Source organism: Amphiprion ocellaris, chromosome 19, assembly GCF_022539595.1.
Source record: "Amphiprion ocellaris isolate individual 3 ecotype Okinawa chromosome 19, ASM2253959v1, whole genome shotgun sequence".
Classification (NCBI taxonomy): domain Eukaryota; kingdom Metazoa; phylum Chordata; class Actinopteri; family Pomacentridae; genus Amphiprion; species Amphiprion ocellaris.
The window spans coordinates 16,473,971-16,495,593 of NC_072784.1; the positions used below are offsets into that span (position 1 = coordinate 16,473,971).

General features: G+C 38.6%; 1 protein-coding gene across 3 annotated transcripts; it reads left to right on the forward strand.

The window, feature by feature from the left end:
• Positions 1–981: 981 nt before the first annotated feature.
• On the forward strand, positions 982–17,929 carry elac2 (elaC ribonuclease Z 2). Of its 3 annotated transcripts, XM_023279661.3 has the most exons (25): positions 982–1,033; positions 1,220–1,478; positions 2,870–2,920; positions 3,003–3,073; positions 5,263–5,327; positions 5,435–5,492; positions 5,575–5,643; positions 5,728–5,838; positions 7,114–7,169; positions 7,277–7,335; positions 8,187–8,259; positions 8,345–8,457; positions 8,541–8,639; positions 8,736–8,874; positions 10,051–10,136; positions 10,427–10,548; positions 10,726–10,822; positions 12,483–12,621; positions 12,712–12,750; positions 12,884–12,993; positions 14,857–14,956; positions 15,040–15,160; positions 15,672–15,750; positions 16,098–16,242; positions 17,461–17,929. In XM_023279661.3, exons 1-25 carry the CDS (start codon positions 1,012–1,014, stop codon positions 17,707–17,709), a joined length of 2,532 nt encoding a protein of 843 aa, XP_023135429.2. In that variant the 5' UTR covers positions 982–1,011; the 3' UTR covers positions 17,710–17,929. The 3 variants fall into 3 exon arrangements, with proteins under 3 accessions (XP_023135429.2, XP_023135427.2, XP_023135428.2); XM_023279659.3 differs by having other exon boundaries at positions 984–1,478; XM_023279660.3 differs by having other exon boundaries at positions 984–1,478; positions 5,731–5,838.
• The last annotated feature ends 3,694 nt before the right edge of the window (positions 17,930–21,623 follow it).

Below are 21,623 nucleotides of genomic sequence, written 5' to 3' on the forward strand. Positions count from 1 at the left end.
CTTATATTCAGTAAAGGCTTACATAGCTTTTTTTTTAAATGCATAAGTTATTGTATTCTACGTATTTGCTTTATTTGTAGCAGAGAGAAAATACAGTATTTCCAATAATTAAAAAAAAATAAACTACATAAAAGGTTGTGTTTTGTCCTATCCGATGCACAGAATTTTATGATGTTTTGGTATTGCAAAATGCAAATCTGAACTTTATGATCACGTCATGCTTACAAAGTCCTTTATTAAAGAGAAAAAAGGGGATGTTTTTGGGAAGCTGAATTAAAACTACATATTGGACTTGGCATTTTAAAAACAAAATCTATTTTCAGGCACCTGAAAATAGATTCAAATAGTCATTAAAAAACAACCCAGTGATCACGAGCAATGATCGCAAGTATCACTGCCTGTTTCTTTGTATCACCACACTTTGAAGAAGGCAAAACCAGCACACAATTTTTTTTCTTTTAATTTAATTAATTTTTTAATTTGGCTGTATCTCGCTGAAAAAGACTTTTACTTTTCTAACCCACCAAGAGTGCCTGGACTTGAATTTTATTAAAATTTTTGGTTGTAATTATTTTGCACTATTTAGCGTTAAGTATTATATTAAAGTATTATCATCTACATCCCATAGGCCATAAACTTCAGTTTACAATTGTAATTGTAGAATTGGTTTCTAATTACACTCAATTCACCACATTTTACAGCTGCTGGTATAATAGCGTGAATTCTAGTAATAATGAGTAATGGTAAAATAAATGTTTTTTTCTTTGCTTTTATTCAAATTAAAATGAAGTAAAAGCTGAATATGTGTGATTTTGTACCATTTTGTTTACATTAAAGTCCTCTACAGCAGAGGTTCTATCCCCGCCTCCCTCTCTGAGAAAATCTGCTGTGATTGGCAAACCCACCTGCCATTGAATCCCAGTGACCAATGAGGGTTAAGGATCGGAAACGTCATCATTAGATGCCGGAAGAAGTGTCACATGTATCAACCAACCTCTAAAATCCAGCGGAATGAACGGACAGCCACTGTTGGGTAACTCATTTATCCGAAAGCGTTCATAGATGTTTGAGCAACACTAATTACATGTGATTTATCTCTTTGTTCAGCTATTTTAATGACAGTGCGACGTGTTTATTATGAACACGGTCCCTGTGAGGCTCTGCTGCTCTGCATTGCTGTTAGTGAAAGACTCACTTCTCTCTGCTTCTCCTCGGTCAGTCGCACTCCGTGATTCTCGCTTCAACTGGACCGTTTTCCAGTTTTTCCGGACAATGGCCACCAATAATAATAATAATAGTAATAATTTCCCGGGTCCGAGGAAAGCCAAGCATAAAGAGCCACTGCGCAGAGTGAAGACCAAAGAGAGCAGAGGTAAACGGGGAGACAGTCATGGACCGTCCACCGTTTACCTGCAGGTGGTCGGTGCTGGCAGCAGAGACAATGCTGCGTCTCTTTATGTCTTCTCCGAATTCAACAGGTAATGTACACACATACATCATGTTGTTCTCAGTAGTAAAAGCTTTACTTTGAAAGCAGAACTCGGGTAACCTCCTGAGGTCACTTTTAAAAATGTAAGTTCAGTTAAAGTGATGCTTTTTACTGAAGACATGATACACTTTTACACAAGCATTGAAACATAAGCTAAATGTAGTAGGAGAAAGTCTGTTTTGCTGACCTCCACTGGTTCTCATTTTCCTGCAGTGATGTCAGAGTATCCTCCAGGGTGTGTCAGTACACTGCAACATCACTATTTGTTGTGGTTAAGGCTTTAACAATCAATTAGTTTCATCACTTGACCTGTTTATTAGCTTTTGAAATAACTCATTAAATGCTGGGTCCATAAAATGTTAGAATGTTATGTCTCATATGATGTAACGCTGGCTCTGGCATCTAAAGTAGACTTTTACTATAAATGGTACACCGATGCTGTCGACAGAGTCCCTAATTTCCTTTCTGTAGCCAAAATACTTCCACAAAACAAATGGTTTGTTTCTCTTTGCAACCAAATCCTCCTTGTCACTTATTCTCTCCTGTTCCTTGCTCATTTTGCTGCGCACACATGGAGCCTGCAAGTCAAGAAACTCTTGTGACTAAAGTATTTAACAAAAAAAGGCTTCACATAATGTAAAAATCCTTAAATCGAGGTAAATTATGTTACACGTGACAGACTTCTTTTGTAGATTTATCATAGAAAATAAGAACTGTGTGAATTTTCTTTTTGTATCAAAAGGCAAGAAGTTGCTGCATTGTGTTTCAGTTCATTTGCCTCACTTCACTTTGCATTAAATCGTATCATGTTGATATACCGTGCAGCCCTTTATTTTCATTATCAACTAATTTCCTTATGATCTTCTTAATTAATCATTCATTTATTTTCTTACATTTAGTCTATCAAAGGCAAAAAAAAGTTCCCCATAGGTCTGAAGATATTGTGTTTTGTGTGTCAGCCAGTCCAAACTCAGAAGATGTTTTAGTATCAGAAAATAAATTAAAATCATTAAAATCATCGTATTCCTCACTGCCTGACAGTATCAGCTTGTTCCATCTCTTCATTTGGGAAAAAATCATTCCATTAGTTTTCAACTATTAAATTATTCACCAATGGTTTTTGGTAATCGATCAGTTTGAGTAATATTTTGAGAAAAAAAAGTTGCGATTCTCTGATTGAGGATTCTTAAATGCGATTATTTTCCGGTTTCTTGCCTCCTTTATGATAGTAAACTGAATATCTTTCATTTGTAGGGAAAACAAGACTTTGGATGATGAGGACCCTTAGCACACATGAGCAAAACCAGGCTCATTGGTACCCGTATTTTAGAAGATACTATATAACAACCCTAACAAGCACTTCCCTCTTGTCTGCTGCAGGTACCTGTTCAACTGTGGTGAAGGAACACAGAGACTCATGCAGGAACACAAGTAAGCTGGTTCAAACTTTGTCATTATCTCAGTCTGTCGGGGGGAAAGAAACAGAATGAAAACATTTCTGTTTTTGTGGCAGGTTGAAAGCTGCTCGTTTGGACAACATCTTCCTGACCAGACTGAGCTGGGAGAATGTGGGAGGTTTATCAGGTCAGTGGAGTCTGATTTAGAATAAAGAGGTGTTTGTAAAGGAAGAAAACTATGCCAAAATAATCAGTGTCATTCACACTGGTGCTCTACAAGAACACTGTGTTCGCTATTAAAATTCCAACAAATTCATATCCGTGTTTGTACAATCATAGGACTTAATGGGAATTAAATGTCACCGTCACAGCAACCACATGTAGAATTAGTGTTCATCTGTAGGTGATCACTTCTGCAAATTATTCAGAATAGAAAGAAAGTAAAAACTGACAGCGAGCAACAACAAGCTGTTTACAGTTCATGGTTTCATAGATTTGAATGGTGCTGAATATACTGAAACTATAGGTGTGTAACTACCATACTATATAATATGCCAGAACAAGACCCAATACATCCAATCATTATCTATACACTGCTTCATCCTCATTAGGGGGCTGGAGTCTATCCCAGCTGAGGGCGAAGGCAGGGGACACTCTGGACAGGTCACCAGTCTATCACAGGACTACACATAGAGACAAACAATCACACTCCCATTCACACCTATGGACAATTTAGAATCACCACTTAACCGCAGCATGTTTTTGTACTGTGGGAGGAAGCTGGAGAACCTGGAGAAAACCCACACATGCACAGGAAGAACATGCAAACTCGAACCAGGGATCTTCTAGCTGCAGTCCTAACCACTACGCTACTGTGCAGCCTAGACCTAATACACAGTATGTAAAATATACTTTGCCAAAAATACCCAGATGTCCTACTACAACTGGTCAGATTTGCTGTATGCAAGCTAGCAAGCTTTTCGGGCCATTCTCACCCACAGTCCTCTGCTCAGTTATGTCATGGTGTCAAGTTTAGCCACCAAGATGACACGTCATTTTGTGCTACAGACTGCAGCCTCAAAGTTTAATGTACACTGTTCTAATGAAGCAGTCTGTCCCGGTTGTTTGCATACTACATGAAACAGTCTGAACTGTGCTGCAGCAGCTGCAGTACTTAAAATGAAAGTATTCCATCTGGAACGCAGCCAGTCAGTGAAGTCAGTGGAAAGAGTTTCAGTCTGCCGGTGTCTCATCACATGTACCTGCTGGAGTTCATACCACAGGAGGCCTGCCTTGATATTTGCATGAATAAGCAGATGTTCAGCTCTGAGGCCATTAGTGAAGATAATTTTTTCCATTATTCGGCTGCACTATGAATTATTCTCCACAAAAATGCAAATCGGAGAGGAGCAGCGAGTCTCAGAAGAGTGGACTTCTCCTTGGTCAGGGTGAATACGATTTGCTGCAGGTGTGCAAACCCCCCAGACTTCAATATTCCTCCTTTTCAGTGTGAGTTTGATCCACTGTGGAATCATTTTCTGTGCTGTTGGTCTCATTAGCATCACCCTTCTGTTACTGCCACGAATATCTAACTGGGTTTCATCAGTAAGAAATAATTTCTTCCATCATCCACTGTGAAATGCTCAGTGTTTGTCCTTGTTCCCCTCCTGAGAAGTAGTTCAGAGACACGAATCATCAGCTGGGACACTTCTACATCATTTTCATTTGACAGAATGTTTGCTGATTGGAGTCTTGTGTTCTTTATATAGTAAATCCTCTATCTCTGAGTTTCTTTTCTGTCTCTCATGGAACAAAGCTTGATGTATCGATCTTCTGATGCTGTGCTCACTTTGAATACAACTGATCCAGATTTGTGTTTTAAAGTTCTATCCACTGCCCCCGCAAACCTTCCACCCAGACATGATTTCACTCTGAGACAGCCTCTCTTTGCTCAGTCCAACAATCTGACACTTTCAATTAGTTCTGATGACACATTTTCCACTATCACAGTGCTACTCAGTGAGCAGTGGTCTGCTTCAGTTTGATTGCAGATGGAGAAATAGAGCAGTATCGATTTTTAACTGTTTCTCAGCTTTCTGATTGTTTCCAATTTTACATGAAAATCGTGTAGATTTTTAATGTGCCATGGGACCTCTCTGAATATAGATATTTTTGCTTTTTTTTCTGACTTTTGGGCAAAATATGTAGTTAGTTCATTCATATATGTTACCTAAATGCAGGCAAAATATGAAAATTTTACTTTGGAGGGAGTTTTTTTTTTATCTGTGCTTTCACTTTGATTAATTCAGTTTTCACTTTATTTTCACTGTAAAGTTTGTTTCCTGAACCCTTATCTCCATCTCGTCTCTGTTTCAGGGATGATACTAACTTTGAAGGACACTGGTGTCCCTGAGTGTGTTCTCTCTGGACCTCCGCAGCTGGTGAGAAACTAAATCACAACATAAACACGCCTGTGGGAGCTTTTGATGCAACAAGGACTCACTTTACATCTGCTGTCTGTCTTTTTATTTTTTTTCCACAATCAAAGGAGAACTATCTGAGTGCCATCAAGTCATTTTCTGGACCGCTGGAAGACATCAAGCTGTGTACGTTGAATTAAATCAGATGCATGTATTATTTTTGTGTGATGTATTCCTGTGTGATGTTTATGGTGTCATGATATCGCAGCGGTTCGACCATACACTGAAGCGATGTACAAGGACGAAACCATGACGGTTTATCAGGTCCCAATATTTGGTGAGTTTTTTTCTCCTTTTTAAATTTCCCTCAGCTTCAGAAAGACTCTTGATTGTCAGGTGACTCGTTTTTCTGTTATCTAAGCAGCCAAATCGAAGGATGATGGCAGAAAACTGTCCCCCGCTCGCAGCAGCCCCACCCAGGGCTCTCCGAAGGAAGATGACTTTTACATTAAAAACAGTGCAGATAATCCCGGTGAGTTCAGGAGATGATAGAGGAAACTTGACGGGTTTTAAAGATGATACAAAATGAGGAGAGGAGGCAAAAGCCAGACCATGTTCTGGAGTGAAAATGTAAATCTAGGATACAAGAAAATAGGCTCAGATCAGCTTTACTTGGCACCCTGTGCTTGTAGCTTTATATCACTCTTTGAAGAGGAGAAAAAAACAAGCAACAAACAGAAGGAATAATAAATTATATGATAAAAATAAATAATAATCCCAATCCAGCTTGACAGGAGACAAATTTCTCATCAAAAATTAGTATTTTTTGAATTGTCTGGAGTAGTTCTTGGATATTGAGCAAATTCTGTGTGTTTACACCTGATAATTAAAGATTTGCAATAAATCCACAAACTGACAGCCGAAGGATTTATCCAATATTTCATTGCAGTATGTTAATGTACATACAGTAAGCATGTTATTTATTTATTTTTAAAGTTATTTTTTTGGCCTTTTTTGGGTTTATTTGACAGGCAGTTGAGAGGCAGACAGGAAAGCAGGGAGAAGAGTGGGGGGGAAACATGCAGTAAAGGGCCATTAGCTGGAATGGAACCCAGGCCGCTGCGTACATGAGTCACGTGCTCAACCAGTTGAGCTATCTGGGCGCCCAAGCATGTTATTTTTAAAGAATCCATGCACAAATACGTTAACGAGATAGAAAATGTATTCATTCCAATCATAGATCCACTACAATTGCACTGATTTGATGCTATGTTCAGATTTTGGCTTTATTGAAAGTATAATCCACACATAAATTGACCTCCACAGAGTCCAGTCCTCAGCCACACTGAGAATCTTTGGGATGTTCTGGAGAAGACTTTGCGCAGTGTTCTGACTTTCCCATCATCAATATAAGATCTTGGTAGAAAGTGAATGCAGCTCAGGACAGAAATAAATGCTGTGACATTGCAGAAGCTTATCAAAATGAGGCCACTGTGAATGTGTGTCATTCTCAGAGCTAAAGGCGGTCCAGTGAAATATTAGTATGTGTGACTTTTATTTTGGACGGCAGTGTAGAAGCATGTATTGTTCAAACCGCTTACACCAACCGGTGTTCGCCTAGGTTTCTTCAAGGGAAATCTATTTCTTGTTTGTTTTCGTCTGCACATTTCTGTTCTTCAGACAGTTTGTGCAGAGAGCCTAATGCTTTGGTTGTGTTTCAGTCATTTCACGTCAAACTGAGGTATAAATAAAAGCATAAACGTGCAGAGTTTGACATCTTCCTTTATTTGTGTCAAATTCCTTGCAGGTGAAAGACGAACAGCAGCGAGAGATACTTCTTTGATGGTTGCCTTTGTGTGTAAGGTAGGCTGCTGTAAACAACATCGACAGCATCATCCTTTGTGCAAAGTTCAAGTTGAAGATGTTTGTATCTGACATTCTTCCTCTCTACCTGTCAAAAATTTTTACAGCTTCACCCCAAGAAAGGAAACTTCTTAGTTGCTCAAGCCAGAGAGCTCGGACTACCCATGTAGGTGGATTTATTTTGAAGTTAAAGTGTGGTCCAGTTGGTGTGTACAGCGCTGTTTGCCATGGTAACACTGTTTATCGGTGCTAACCTTTGAGTCTGGTGGTGTCCATTGGGCCCTTGAGGCTGTGTGCAAATGTCTAATGCTCGCTAGCTGTATTAGCGAAGTTGTTACTATAGTTTCTGGGAATATTTTTGCTCCTGTGACATTTTTCCTCACTGTGGGCTCATTTTTAGTGCAGTATAAAGTCCTGCACCTCTATGGAAACAACACAACAATGACTAGAAGTGCCTACAGGTGATACCAGTACTGGAAATAAAATACTACATACTATGCATATTTTTCTACTTACATTTTAAATGAGTTGCCATACTTGTCACCAATCTGCTCTGTGAAAACACTGCCTGCAGTTCAGCTGAAAACTTCATCATGTGGCAGCTAATAAATAATAAATAATAGCGTCATGGTTCAAGTAGTGCAAATTTTTAATAGAATTGTTTAAATGAGACATGTAGAATAAAGTCATTTTGATAAAATATTATGGTTAACTCAGATTTGGTTGAAAAACTGACCATTCTCTATGTTTTTACAGAATCTGGCTCTGATAAACAGTGTAATAGAAACTTTTTTTTATTTTTTGTTGAAACTTCAGAGTGTTAATTGTTTTGTCTGTATAATGTAGGAAAATAGCAAAACAGGCCTATTATAGTTTCCCAGAGTCCAAAATGTACTTGAATTGACTGTTTAGTCCAAACAAGACTGATTTTGCATTGATGTAAAAACAGGAGAAGCTGTTAAACATACTTAAGAAGCTATAGCTTTGTTTGATTGAATGCAATCTTCTTCCCCAAAGAGGCACAGCAGCCATCGGTCCACTCATCGCAGCTCTGAAAGACGGGAAAAGCATCACGTATGAAGGAAAAGAGGTGCTGCATGAAAACTGATTTTTAAGCATTTATCAGGCTGCAGCTCCAGACTGTATCTGCTCACACTGTCACTGTCGTCTATCAGATCCGACCTGAGCAGGTTTGTACTCCCACTGACCCAGGACCAGTCTTCATGGTAGTCGAGTGTCCGTCTGAGGAGTTTGTCGACGCTGTTTGCACCAATCAGCAGCTGAGAAGGTAACAGGTTTCATTTCAGAGCTGCAATTGAGCTCGTTTATAGGAAGAAGCTGCGTTTAACTTGAGCCTGTCTTCCCCACCAGATACCAGACAGGAAAGACAGAAGACGTTGCAGCGCTGGTCGTCCACATGACTCCGGAGTCTGTCCTGAAAACAGATCAGTACAAGAAGTGGATGGAGAGGTTGGTTTACTTTGTAACTAGACTAGATGGAAATACATCCTCCTTTTGTTAACGAGTCTGACACACTAAAACTCAGACTGTTCTCTGTTTTTGCAGGTTTCCCTCCACAACAGAACACCTGATTCTCAATGAACAGGTTTGTACGGTCCATAACGTCAGGAGTCATAAGATCCAGGCGCAGCTCAACATGATTCACCCAGAGATCTTTCCACAGCTTAGAGCTTACAGAGCAAAGGTATCACCAGTGGTCTGGTCCAACACATTCCAGACATTTCTTGGCTTATGCTTTTGATGATTAATTATACACCTGCACCAAATTTTGCAAATTCAGCCTGACTGGATTCCAGTTCTATCAGTTATGATAAAAGTTTGAGGCTTTTGTGTAATAATATCCATTTAAAAAAAAAAAAAAATTCTTGTCTCTTAATATCCAAGTTTTGATAATTCTTTGTGTTAATATTCAGGTTATTGATACTTTTATGCATTAATATCTAGGTCATTGGCACTTTTGTCCATTCATATCCAGGTTATTGAAAAGATTTGTACATTAACATCCAGATTTTTGATACTTCTGTGTGCTAATATGTAGGTTTTCTATACTTTTTTCTGTTTTTTTTCTACGTTATGGATACTTATGTGCACTAATACTGAGGGTTTTGATACTTTTTGCATTCATTTCAAGGTGAATAGTACATTTGTGCATTGGTTTTTAATACTTTTGTATTCATACCTAGGTTATTTTTGTCTATTATTCAGATCATTAGTACTTTTGTGCCTTAATACCCAGGCTGGATACATTTCTGTTATAAAGATTATTAATGCTTTTACATGTTAATTTCCAGATTTTGGAGACTGAGTTAAAAATCCAGGTTCTTGATGCTGTTGTGCATTAATTTTCAGCTCGTTAGTTTTTTTTACTCATATCCAGATGATTGATACTTTTGTGTGTTATATTGCCTACAGTGAAACTCTGCAGTTAAGAGTGTGTTCTGCTAGTAGCAATTACTGTAGCTGCAGAGATGAGCTCCCTTTCTTGTGCCTCATCTCCACATTTTCCTTCATTTTGAAACTTCTATCCTTCAAATACAACTTAAAACACCTGTGAACAAACATTGATGTGTTAAATCTGTGGAATTCCCATTGACTAATACTGCCTTTGAAAGCCTATAAAAAGTCTACTGGCCTAAAACAATGGATGCTATACTATTAATAATGTAGTTCAATAATCTCCTTTCATGGACTTAACTGTAAATGTATGCTGCACATATTAGTTCTACTCTTATTCTGTTCACTGTAATTGCTGAGAGCCAATTACAAGCAGAGTTCACAGGGTGATACATCAGATACGGTGCATGAAAGTATCTCTAAGAAACATCAAAAACTTTCTCATATTTTGTTGTTTTCCTCTCAGGAGCCTCAGGCTGCCTTACACGTCCCAAATGTCAGAGCCGAGTGTCTGCTCAAGTTCCAGCTCAGACCCGTAATGGAGTGGCAAAGGTTAGTTTGTCCTTCAATCCCCCCAATTTAGCCAACATTACTCTGCAGCTACGAACGCTGCCTTGTCACAGAAAACAATCTGGAATGGACGTTTGCACTCAACCGCTTTCTTCTTCTCCTTTTTTAACTTTGTCTTGCAAGTGTCAGTGTTTTTTTTCCCTTCACTGTTTCTGTCAAGTTCTGTGGAGGCACATCAAGGTCAGATGTGGAAAAAAAAAACCTGTTTTTCCCCGGCAGTGTTTTTGCAGGCAGTGGTGTGTGTCTTGTTGACTCTGTGTCTCATTCGTTAGAGATGCCATCCCCTTCTGCAACTCTGAAGAGTTTGTGAAAGAGGCTTCTGAGGTCCCAAACTTTCTGGCAGAAGTGGACAAGTGCAAGAAGATTTGCTCCACTGGCGCTGCACAGCTTTCTGGTCAGTTCTGCAAACTAGACGCCTTAATTTTTCCCAGGCCTAACAAAATGTTTACTTTTAAGAGGATGGTCCTTCAGCGGTGTTAAATGATGGTAAAAACTAGAATATTTTAAACTAAAGTGTCTTTTTGTGTCTTAATGTGGTGATTGTGCAGTATGGCTGTGTTTTCCATTGCAGATCAAGGAAAAAAATACCCAGAGGTGGTTTTCTTGGGAACAGGATCAGCTCTTCCGATGAAGATCAGAAACGTCAGCGGCACTTTAGTTAATATCAGGTACAACTGATTATCACATTACTGTATTTCTGGCACCATGACAAAAAAAATATTCACTCAGAATCTCATTAATATAGCAAAAGATAAAAAGAACATTTCTTATTTTGTGCTCCAGAATATAAAGAAATGACAACGTTTCCTGTAGCTGGACATTATGTTCTGAATAATATCGGACTAGTAGAACTATTAAGACAAAAATAAATTGTTGTTGTAATATTCCAGTGATATATTTACTGTGTGCTCATAGGTAACTCGCTGTCAATGCTAAAATGGACTGGTTTATATGCTGATTCACATGTGTTACCATGGTTACACACATAAAGACCATTCATGCCCTGAAAGAAGATTCTAATTTCTAAAGTCAAATACTGGTTATTAGTGATTTCTTTCAAAGTAGTCGAGACGTAGCTGTTATCAGCGTCGTTTGCCACAAAAACACCGCATATTTAATCTCTTGGATTATATCAAACTTGTAAAGAATCTTCATGTCAAGTTTATAGGAAATAGAAAGAATACCACCTACAGGAATATAATCATATTAAATAGAATGTTTTTCCACTGGTGGGAAAATCTGGTAGTGGGAATGTGGGGTTGTCAGACTGCAGATATGTAGTTGTATTTATATCATACCTACCTATCCTGTGCTTGCAGATGGAAATTAGCTTGTAGCTAAATCTGGTAAAATACATCTTTTCTCCTTTGGGATTAATGTTTTTATGTGTGGTCCCTGACAAATAAATACAAACTACAGACAGAGCATGAGGGAACAGATGTTTCATATCAAGCAAACTAATTATTGAGTTCCCATAAAACTAAATTAAGGGGGACAATAATCCATGTTAATCAGATTATGAAAACACCATCTGCTGCACAGCTGATCCCGTTTGCTCTCAGTTTTAGAAAGTTTATCATGCATTTCAAATAAAACATTTTACAATAAATACACATTCCATGATTTAATCGGTGCAAGGACAAGATATAGCCTGAAGCAGAAAGTGAACAGTCTCTTTTACTGTCTTAAAACACAAAGTCTCTGATGCTTTAAATATGGTTAAACCAAGATATTTTAAAGAATAAACTTACGATGTGTTTATGGCTGCACCATTTTATCAAATTCAAATACACTCAGCCATCAGTTTATAACTTTAAACTAGTAAAGCCAGTGTCAGTCCTCAGATTGCTGGAGTTTTGAGCGCATTTATCCTCGGTTTCAAGGTTATAACATTCACAATTCTACAATTTCATTCAGCAGATGCTTTTATCCAAGGTGAAGTACATCTGAGAGTTCAGTTTTTGAACATTGTTTTACTGTCTGCAGTCAGTTTAAGGGATTAAAAACAAAAGTTAGTGTAAATCTATTAAACCTGAAACAGTGGCCTGTGATAAGCGGTGATGTACAGTATCCACAAACTAGTTTGTTTCTGTGTAACTGAATCATTTACTGGGTCTACAAGAGAGATACACTTATTTACTCAGTTGAAGTTCTTGCATCAGAATCTACAAGAGCTGACAAACAAATACAAGCTGCGCCGTAACATGAAACGAGTCAAGTGTCCTGAGAAAGCCGCACTCAGCTGCTGTTTGTAGTTTTGCGTTTTTGCTGTGGATGTTTTGCTCTCGTCTCACTCATATTTAATGAACTGTCTGTGTTCACACGAAGCCCGAGTCAGTCTGTGCTGCTGGACTGTGGAGAGGGAACCTTCGATCAGCTCTGCAGACACTACGGGGACGACGTGGACGACGCTCTGTCCAAGATCTCTACAGTCTTCATCTCACATTTGCACGCCGACCATCACACAGTGAGAAGCCGAGTCACACTGATGAATAGAAACAAACTTGTATCCAGCCTTCTCTAACTACTAATGCTGATATTCAATCTTTTCTCTTAGGGGCTGCTGAAGCTGCTGTACCAGAGGGAAAGAGCGCTGGTGTGTAGGAGAGGATACTTTTTTGTTACTCTTACTGATTATAGTGTAGTTCAGTCATGTAAAGCCTTCTTTTTTTGTGTATGAGGTTGTAAATGATAACAGTTCATGGACTGTGTTATATTTACATCTCCAGACAACCCTTGGGAAGCCGTTTAGCCCCATCTACCTGGTGGCTCCGGCTCAGATCATGACCTGGCTCAACCAATATCATCACTACTGCGAGGAGATCCTCAGTCATATCAAGTATGTGGAGACAAAGACAAAATCTTCTCTTCACAGCATAAACCTCCCTCCCAGAACATGTGCTGTACTTTAGTTGGTGTTTATTTTACTTGTTTTTGCTTTGATAACCCAACTAAATATTTTATTGCATTTCCCTTATTACTCCGCCAAGGAACGGCAGAGTTATGTGACAGTCGGCGTACGTTTGTCTGTCCATCTGTTTGTCAGTTAGCAACATTACTCAAAAACGAATAATGGATTTGGATGAAATGACACAAAGACTAAATTATTGGATTTTGGCAGTGATGTGGCTTATAGTCTGGATCCACGGATTTGTTAAAGATTTCCTTGCGAGATAGCGGCACAGCGTCACTGTAAACATGACAACAAGTGAACACTACGTCAGCTGCCTGGTGACGATCACATGATTGCGATCCTACTACAAATCGACCTTTGCGGACTTATCCATCAGAAATGATACAAAGAACAATTGTTTAAATTGTGGGGGTGTTTCTGAGTCCCATCCCTTCCCACCCCCTGCTTCATATTTAGGTCACGTGATTCGGTATCTATACATAACGTACACATGCATAACACATGCCTGTGCTCAGCGGAAATTCATTTTGTTTGTGGGTACAGTGCCATGTGGGGGAATGAGCAGCCTTGGCGGAGTACTGCACTCTGAGTGCTTTTCTAGTTCTACATCTATCACTTGATATAATTTCTTTGTATTGACCAGATTCTGTTAAAAAATTAATTTTGCACTCCTTGATCGAGCTCTAAATCCATTAGTGATACAGCAGCAGCACCAACTGTTACGTGACAAAAATCCAGAAACCTTTTGACTGAACTGCAGGCTTACAGGTTTACACAAAGCAGATAGAAGTATGGAAACTAATTATAAGTACAATTAGTACAAAATCTAAAGTATGTAAAACCACCATTTTTATAATCACCTGTGTGCACGTCTAAATCTGTGAGTTTTAATTTCTGTGCACATGGTTGTGCAGAACTTAATATTGCAGTGAAAAAGAAGATCAGTGAGTGAAAATGTGACAAGAGCAAAACAGAAACTGTTTTGAGGTTAAGAGAATTAATACACTTACTGAAATGTAAATTCTAAAACTCTTAATTATACATTTCCTAGTTCTCAAACTTGTTGCCCACAATTGTGTCAAATTTTAGGTTGAAATTTAAAAAAAAGCACTTAAGTTGTGTGCTGTTGTAAAATGGGGTTGAAAGACACTTTTAATAATTACTAAACAGCAGTAGCACTTCTCAGCTCTTCTAATTTCAGATATTTGTAGCTTATTAGCTGCCAGGGTTTTTGAAAGATGCATTAGTGTGATACAGAACTTAGTTTTGGTTAATGAGCAACCTGCACACCAGGGGAGAGAGAGGAGAAAAAGCTACATTAGGTTATTTTCATTCATTTTACAGTTGACTGGGATCAAACTGACTGTAATGCATTTTAGATTACATCATTTCACCACACTTTATTTAGAAGTTGTTTTTTTAGGGTTTCCAATCACATCTAAGATCATGAGATGCTCTAAAAAAAATAGTAAAAGGAGCTTGAGTTGAGATTTAGTCACGTTTTCATCCTACGTCAAGAGTAAACTTCTACGTTCAAAAACTAATGGTTAGTGATTCTAGCTGATCTGATGTCACCTTTAAAGGAAAATTAAAGGTTTAATTTAATCTCAGCTTGCAGCAGTGACACACAAGTGTAATCTAGGACCTTGGCATCTGTGTTTATACAACAAAGCACACCCTTCAGCTTTATTTATGTGTGTATTTGGATGTGGAACAACTTGGAGAAGAGAGTTCAGCACAGTTTCCTGCCTAATGTTCCTCCTCCATTACATCTGTTGTGTTTTTCAGTGTGATCCCAAACACATTTCTGTGTGACGGCGCTGAGGTGCCCAAGCAGAGGACGAAGTCACTCATCCAGGGTTTACTGAAAAAGAACGATCTGGAGAAGGTCTGCAGCCGTTTGGACGTCACATCCTTTGATACTGAAGCTTTTAAAGTTTATTAAGTTGCTTTTGTTCCTGTGTGTCTCAGTTCGAGACATGCATTGTGCGTCACTGCAAGAACGCCTTCGCCTGCAGCTTCACCCACCGGTCCGGCTGGAAACTCGCCTTTTCTGGCGACACTATGCCCTGCAACGCATTCGTAAACATCGGTCAGTAGCACTCAGAGAGATTAAAGTCCATACATCACCGGAGTGTATATACACACACACACACACACACACACACACACACACACACACACACACGCATAACAGCAAATCGAGCATGTGGGTTCAATATTTCAGTGATTCATATTAGGTCATCTTATCTGTATCTTGACTACATGGGTTGTTCTGAATAATTTATCGGATATTTCTTAATGCTTTCGAGCACTCTCGTAGCTGGCAGCCTTTTCTAATGGTTCCTATGGGATCCCACTTCATTGACTCTTCTTAAATTGCTTGACTGGATTCTGTCCAAGCAAAACCTCCCAGAGACAGCGAGTGTATCCCATGCCTGTTCATTATAGATGGCTCAGCTCACCAGACAAACAGGGCGTGCCGATTCTTGATTATGCCGACGACCTGATTGATTTCCTGCGGGACAGGAAGAGGCTGTAAGTGCTTATCTGCGAGTCTGTGATTCAGGCTTCTGATTCCCTTTTTTTTTTTTCTTTTGCAGGAAAGAATGCGACCTTCCTAATCCACGAGGCCACGCTGGAAGATGAGCTGGCGGAGGAAGCTGTAGAGAAGAGGCATAGGTGAGTAAAACAAACTGTGCACCGCTAAGTAGCTCTGCAGGTTCTTTAATGTGATTTACGGAAATGAAGAAAATGAGAAAAAAAAGACGATGGCAGTAAAAGCTGTGTGTCAGCCAGAAAAGGACTTCACTTTCTTTTCTGATTGAGGTTGCCATTATTTTCTGAGTGCATTGTTAAATTTCTTTACTCTCTGCAGATATTGACATTGATTTTTGCGCCTCTTTTATAGCGTCTGTCTTCACAAAAGCATCTTTTATGTCCTTAGAAGATAATATTCCCATTGAAAGTTTGTCTTGAGAAGCAGGGGAACGTAAATCTCTGACTTTAAACTTCATGTTTTCTGACAGCACGACATCCCAGGCCATCGGTATCGGCATGAAAATGAACGCTGACTTCATCATGCTGAACCACTTTAGCCAGCGATATGCAAAAATACCGCTTTTCAATGAGGACTTCAATGACAGGGTGGGAATATCATTTGACCACATGAGGGTAAGTAGCAATGCAGATGTGGCAACTTCATATAAAGATGTTCATTCATCCGGTAGCCACATGTGCTTTCTTAATCCCTGCTGATTGGCTTTAAGATATATAATGTCTTTCCACTGGAATTGACCGCTGACTGATAATACCTCAGAACAGGGAAGTCTTTTTCCTAGTCATACAGTCGTACCTGAATGCATCGCCGCAAAAGAATGCAATTGTTAGGTGCTGCAGAAAGTATGTATGTTCTTGTGATGAATTCTACATGCTGGACAAATATATACAGGTCATTATTGGGTACAATGGAGTCTGCACTCTAGTATGTAACCCTCTGAATCCAAAGGCTTGACTGTGTATTTTTTCCTTGTGTCACATTCTTCCTCTACGGTCTTCTGGGCAATATGACAACGTTACATTACAGTTTAAAAAAGGAAAAACAAATTTACACATTTAAAAATGTAAAAAGTGTTATTTGAATTTGTGTAACATGACGGTTGGTTGCAGTTGAGTTGCTGATAGCTTCATGATTGCCCAGAGGAGCACAGAACTTTTAGTTTTTCACAAAATCAGGTTACTGCAAACAGCTGATTTTTGGCAATCTTTTTAATAAATTGTGTTGATCTACAGGAAATGATTTGGGCAAGTTTTCCATTGGGTCGGAACATCACCCATGAGTAGTTTAAGGACCGTCCAAGGGTTGAAAATACTATGATTCCTTCCGTTTTTGACAGTTTCTGGCTCTGATTAATGTTATAATTTGGCGTAATTTTGAAAAGATAACGTGCCTTTCAAAACCCACCGGCAGGTTTTGGGGTTCAGAGGATGAATGCTTCCAACAATATTTATTAAAGTACAACGTCATGGTGACATTTGGAGTGCAAACACTGCTACTTCCAAGGTCAAAATACCGTAAAAGTCAAGCATTTTAATTGTTTTGTGCTAAATGTATACATGATTTTCAATAAGACAAGGTAGAACTTTATCAGAGGATAAAACAAAAACTCGGAAATGTGACATGATCGACTGTATATAGAAAGGACTGAAATAAAGGATTGAAATAAACAAGACTGCTGAATAAAACTGTCGAAATGGGAGAATATAAATTCTTTTACAGTTTTGGATATAAAGGAATCATTCTAAAGTGTCAAAGACTTTTCATGAGGCCCGTTCCTTTAGGAGTTAAAGTTCAGACTTGTACAGCATCTTGACCGTTTCTTCTTCACCCAGATTTGCTTTGGAGACTTTAAAATCCTCCCCAAACTCATTCCCGCACTCAAAACCCTCTTTGCCGAGGAGATCGGCGAGATGGAGGAGCGAAGGGAGAAGAGGGAGATGAGAAATCCAAGAGGAAGCGGTGCCCATTGGGCCGGAGAGCCGAAGACGTCCGGAGGGTCCGAGATCGACAGAGGAGCCAAAAGAGAGCAAGAGGAGGCGGCGACAGACGATGTAGAAATGAAGAGGCTGAAAACCAGCTGATTGAACAGAGTTTCATTGAATCCTGAGTTCAGAAAAAAAGGACTTTAAATTAGAGAGTCATGCATTATTTTATTTAAATGAACTGGTGATTTTTATTTGGCTTGTGTGGTTTGGCTGAAGATGATATGTTGCTTGCATTGCAGTGTGCAAATCTAAGGGATGAATATAGTTTGTTTTTCATCAAACAGAATAAAGCAATACCACAGTTTCTATAGATTCATACAGCTATGTGCAGTGTCTGTTTTGACAGGTCATCTTCCAAAAATCTGTGGTTTTTTTTCAAATAGATTTTATTTTATTTAACGCTAGTCGTTACTGCAATTTTAGGTCCAAATGAAATATGCTCTCAGGAGGTGTTCTAACAACACTTCCTTTTTTCTATATAGTAGAGTTATCATATGCAGACTTTAATATTCAGAGAAACATGGATGTGTAAGGGGGAGCATTGCAGCAGATCTAGATTAGTTGGAGCTTTAGCTGAGGCTAATGAATTAAAAGCATTTTATATTCAAGTTAAAGCAGCAAAACACAAAACAGAGTATGGTTGAGAGCTGTAATTGAACATTACACCTGTAAAACTTTGTTCCCATCAGACTTTTGTACAGCATTTTCTATCCATTAGGAGATATTTGCATGCAAACACAGATATAGGTTTACTTATCAAAGACCATGTATACAAATCAACACTGCTGTAAATATCAAAAAGCCTTTATTCATCTGTAGCTTTTACAGTGCCATTCTTTTAAAAAAAAAAAGTTTTAAGCAGAGGTTGTAAGCTGCTAGCACGGCAGTAACAATCCTGGTTATGTTTTATACGAGGCTGTGACCTTGTTTTAGTACTGCTGCAACTTTAATGAAGCTTGGTTTATCATCCATTTATTCATAACTTTTAACAGCCCATTTTGACTTAGTTAATTGCTAGCTAATGAGATTTAACCCGAAAGGATATATAAAATATACAGTCTTTAAGTAAACTCAGCAGGAGCAGATTGTTGCTCAACAGCTTTTTAAAGCTTGATTTATTTCTTTTTTTGTTCAGATAAGTGGTATTTAGTATAAATTACTGGTTTTATGACAAATGTATATAATCTGATATTACATCCATAAATATTTAGTTTTTGAAATTCACTCAGGCACCAACACCTCTGGCTAACTGCAAAAGTAAATTTTCACTGGCAACTGCTCATTTATTTAAATTAATTTTTTTTCAAAAGAAAAAAGCCAGCATATCTAAAATGTAAACTGCTGCTGTTGCAGTAAAACCTGGTACTTCACCCAGTATCAGATAATGTTCACAACTGTCGATGCGTTAATGTAAGAGGAAACTACATGTCTTGAGTTCGCACAGAGATTGAGGATGTTGAAGGATTTTGTATTGTCTCTATTCTAATTTTTCCTTTCCCCCCCCTCTATATTCTTCACTACTTGGACAAGTCTGAGATGATCGGGTTGTTGAAAATTTCCACATCAGTCCACATGGGGGCTTCAGTGAGCCATCAGAGCTCACAGCAACCTGTTACTGAGGCTTGGAGGAAAGAATCAGCCAACATGTTAATAAAGGCTCATGAAGAGTGGCTTATTATCTTGTGCCACTTGAGGGAGTGGTGGCTGCAGCAATCTCCTCTGCTCACAATGAGAGAAAGACTGGAGCCATCGGAGGGGTCAGGTGTATTGTTAAAAACCATTAGGAGATATTGACTCACCGGTTTCCTACGTGGGGTTTGGTTTGTTTGAATGTTGCCTTTTCATTTGACATATGACACATCCCCATACAGTCTGCAGGCTTGAATGAACTTTGATTTCAGGTGGTTTGACCTTTGAAGAACGAGCCCTCCGAGAAAACATTTACCTCAGCCTTGTTTTTCCCCAGCACCTTTCTCGCATGGCGATTCTAACTCTAGGTTTAAAAATGGTCAAAATGCACCAACAGCTGCGTTTTGACTCAGAACTGAACATCCTGAGAGGATCCCCTCCTCTCCCCACAGATAAGACAGGTGCCAGAACTCTGAAGTAAATGTGAGTGTTCAGAGATTAGTGAGTTGAGTGGAGGGTCTGCGATTAGCCTATTTTCTGGAGTGTGAAGCGGTGAGATGAAGATGCATTTGCTCCTGAGCCTCCTGAGTCCATTTAGGGGCCTTTGCTGCCATAGAGGACTCTTCTATCAGAGGAGGCGCCAAAGATAAGCAGGAAGAAAAGGGCAGAAATGGGTTTTGACGTGAACATTGCAGAGTCAGAATGGTGGATTGATGGACATAATCATCACCAGCAGTGGACCACCGCAAATGAATACTGAAAGCGAAGTTCTAATGGATTTATCATGCTGCATTAAAGAAAACCCACCCGAGTCTTCACCAGGCGGCTTTTTCTTCTCAGTAAGGATGATTCAGGTTCATTATGTGCACTTGCTTTGTAGTTTAGGCCATTATTTAACCATTTACTGATGTACGGATTTGTTTAAAAAGCAAGAACTAACTTCAGATCATCCATTGAGGTGACTAATGAAGCCTTCCAGTATCTAAAGTTCCCCACAATGACGGCCATGTGAGACCAGGACTCAGATCGTGAGGAAGTGCTCTCCTGGCTCATTAGTCGGCGCTTTGTCGATGATGCTTCACCACGTTGCTCAGTCAGAGTCTCCCCACAGTCGTCCACCGGCTTTTGTTTTGGCCGTCTATAGACTGCAGCTCTGCATGGCGGACTGCTCGCTTTACCAGAAATTACTATAGTGCAGATTTTATCACGTCCTCCACTCAGATCCAGCCATGCACAGATTCTGTTTCTGCACCACAGTACAAAGGCAGATAATGGAATTTTGTTTGGGGAACTTTCTACTAGAAACTTTTGTAAAAAACAAAAAATATATATACCACAGTGTAGGAAAAACTGGTAATATTTCAGAAGATGTTATGCAGGAAAATACTGTAAAATAACCATCTCATAAATATACTAGAATTTTCCACATCTGAGATAATGTATGTTTGACTGAATAGATAAATAAAAAGATAACATTTTTATTTATCACTTAAAACTTATAATTTTGCAAATATGTCATAGTCTTATGTTTAAAAAATATTTTCTTTAGAAATTAAAATTTTTATGGTTATTCAGTTACAGGATTTTAAACTTAATTTTACATTATACAGAAAGTCAATCTATTTTTTCAAAATTTTTTAGATGTTTATATATTTTAAATATACCAAAAAAATCTGTAAAATTAAGAATAGAAACAATCATAAAATTATCTTTAAAAAAATGTTATTTAAAGTTGGTATATTTCCCATTAATGTCTTTATTGTGTCTCTATGGGTCATGCTAACTCTGTACATTTATAGTAGAAATGGGGGAAATGATATTTTGGGTGTCTTTGGGCTTTTGTCCAGTGAGTTAATAGAGCAGCTTACGTGCAGCAAATGGTCTGCAAATTGACCTTGGTGTAGTTTGCAATTAAATGCTTGTTTAGTGCAAAGTTAGTCTAAACTATTGACCCACAACAGGTACATGGATGGGAAACGTAAAGTTCTAATGCACCAGAATCATATTTCATGCATGTAGTTGGTGTATATTATATACTAGTACATATGTTGTGTTTGCAAATGTATACATTTGTGCTCTTGACACTTTTGCAAACAGCTTTGGGAGTAGGCTTTGTGTTATGGTGATGATGCACAAGTGCTGATGGAATATGTAGAGTCTATGTACTGTAATAGATTAAAAGGATATTTGTCATTGAGTCTGAGATACACAATTTAAAAAAAAAACAAAAAAACAATATTTCTTCTCATGAATAATGTGTAGACAGTCAGATATCACTGTACAACAGTATGTGTATGGATGGAAGAGTAATAGCAGCAAAAACAATATTCCTTGAAAACCAATTTAAATAATTTTGCTCAGTTAAAGACTCTGTGCTGAGC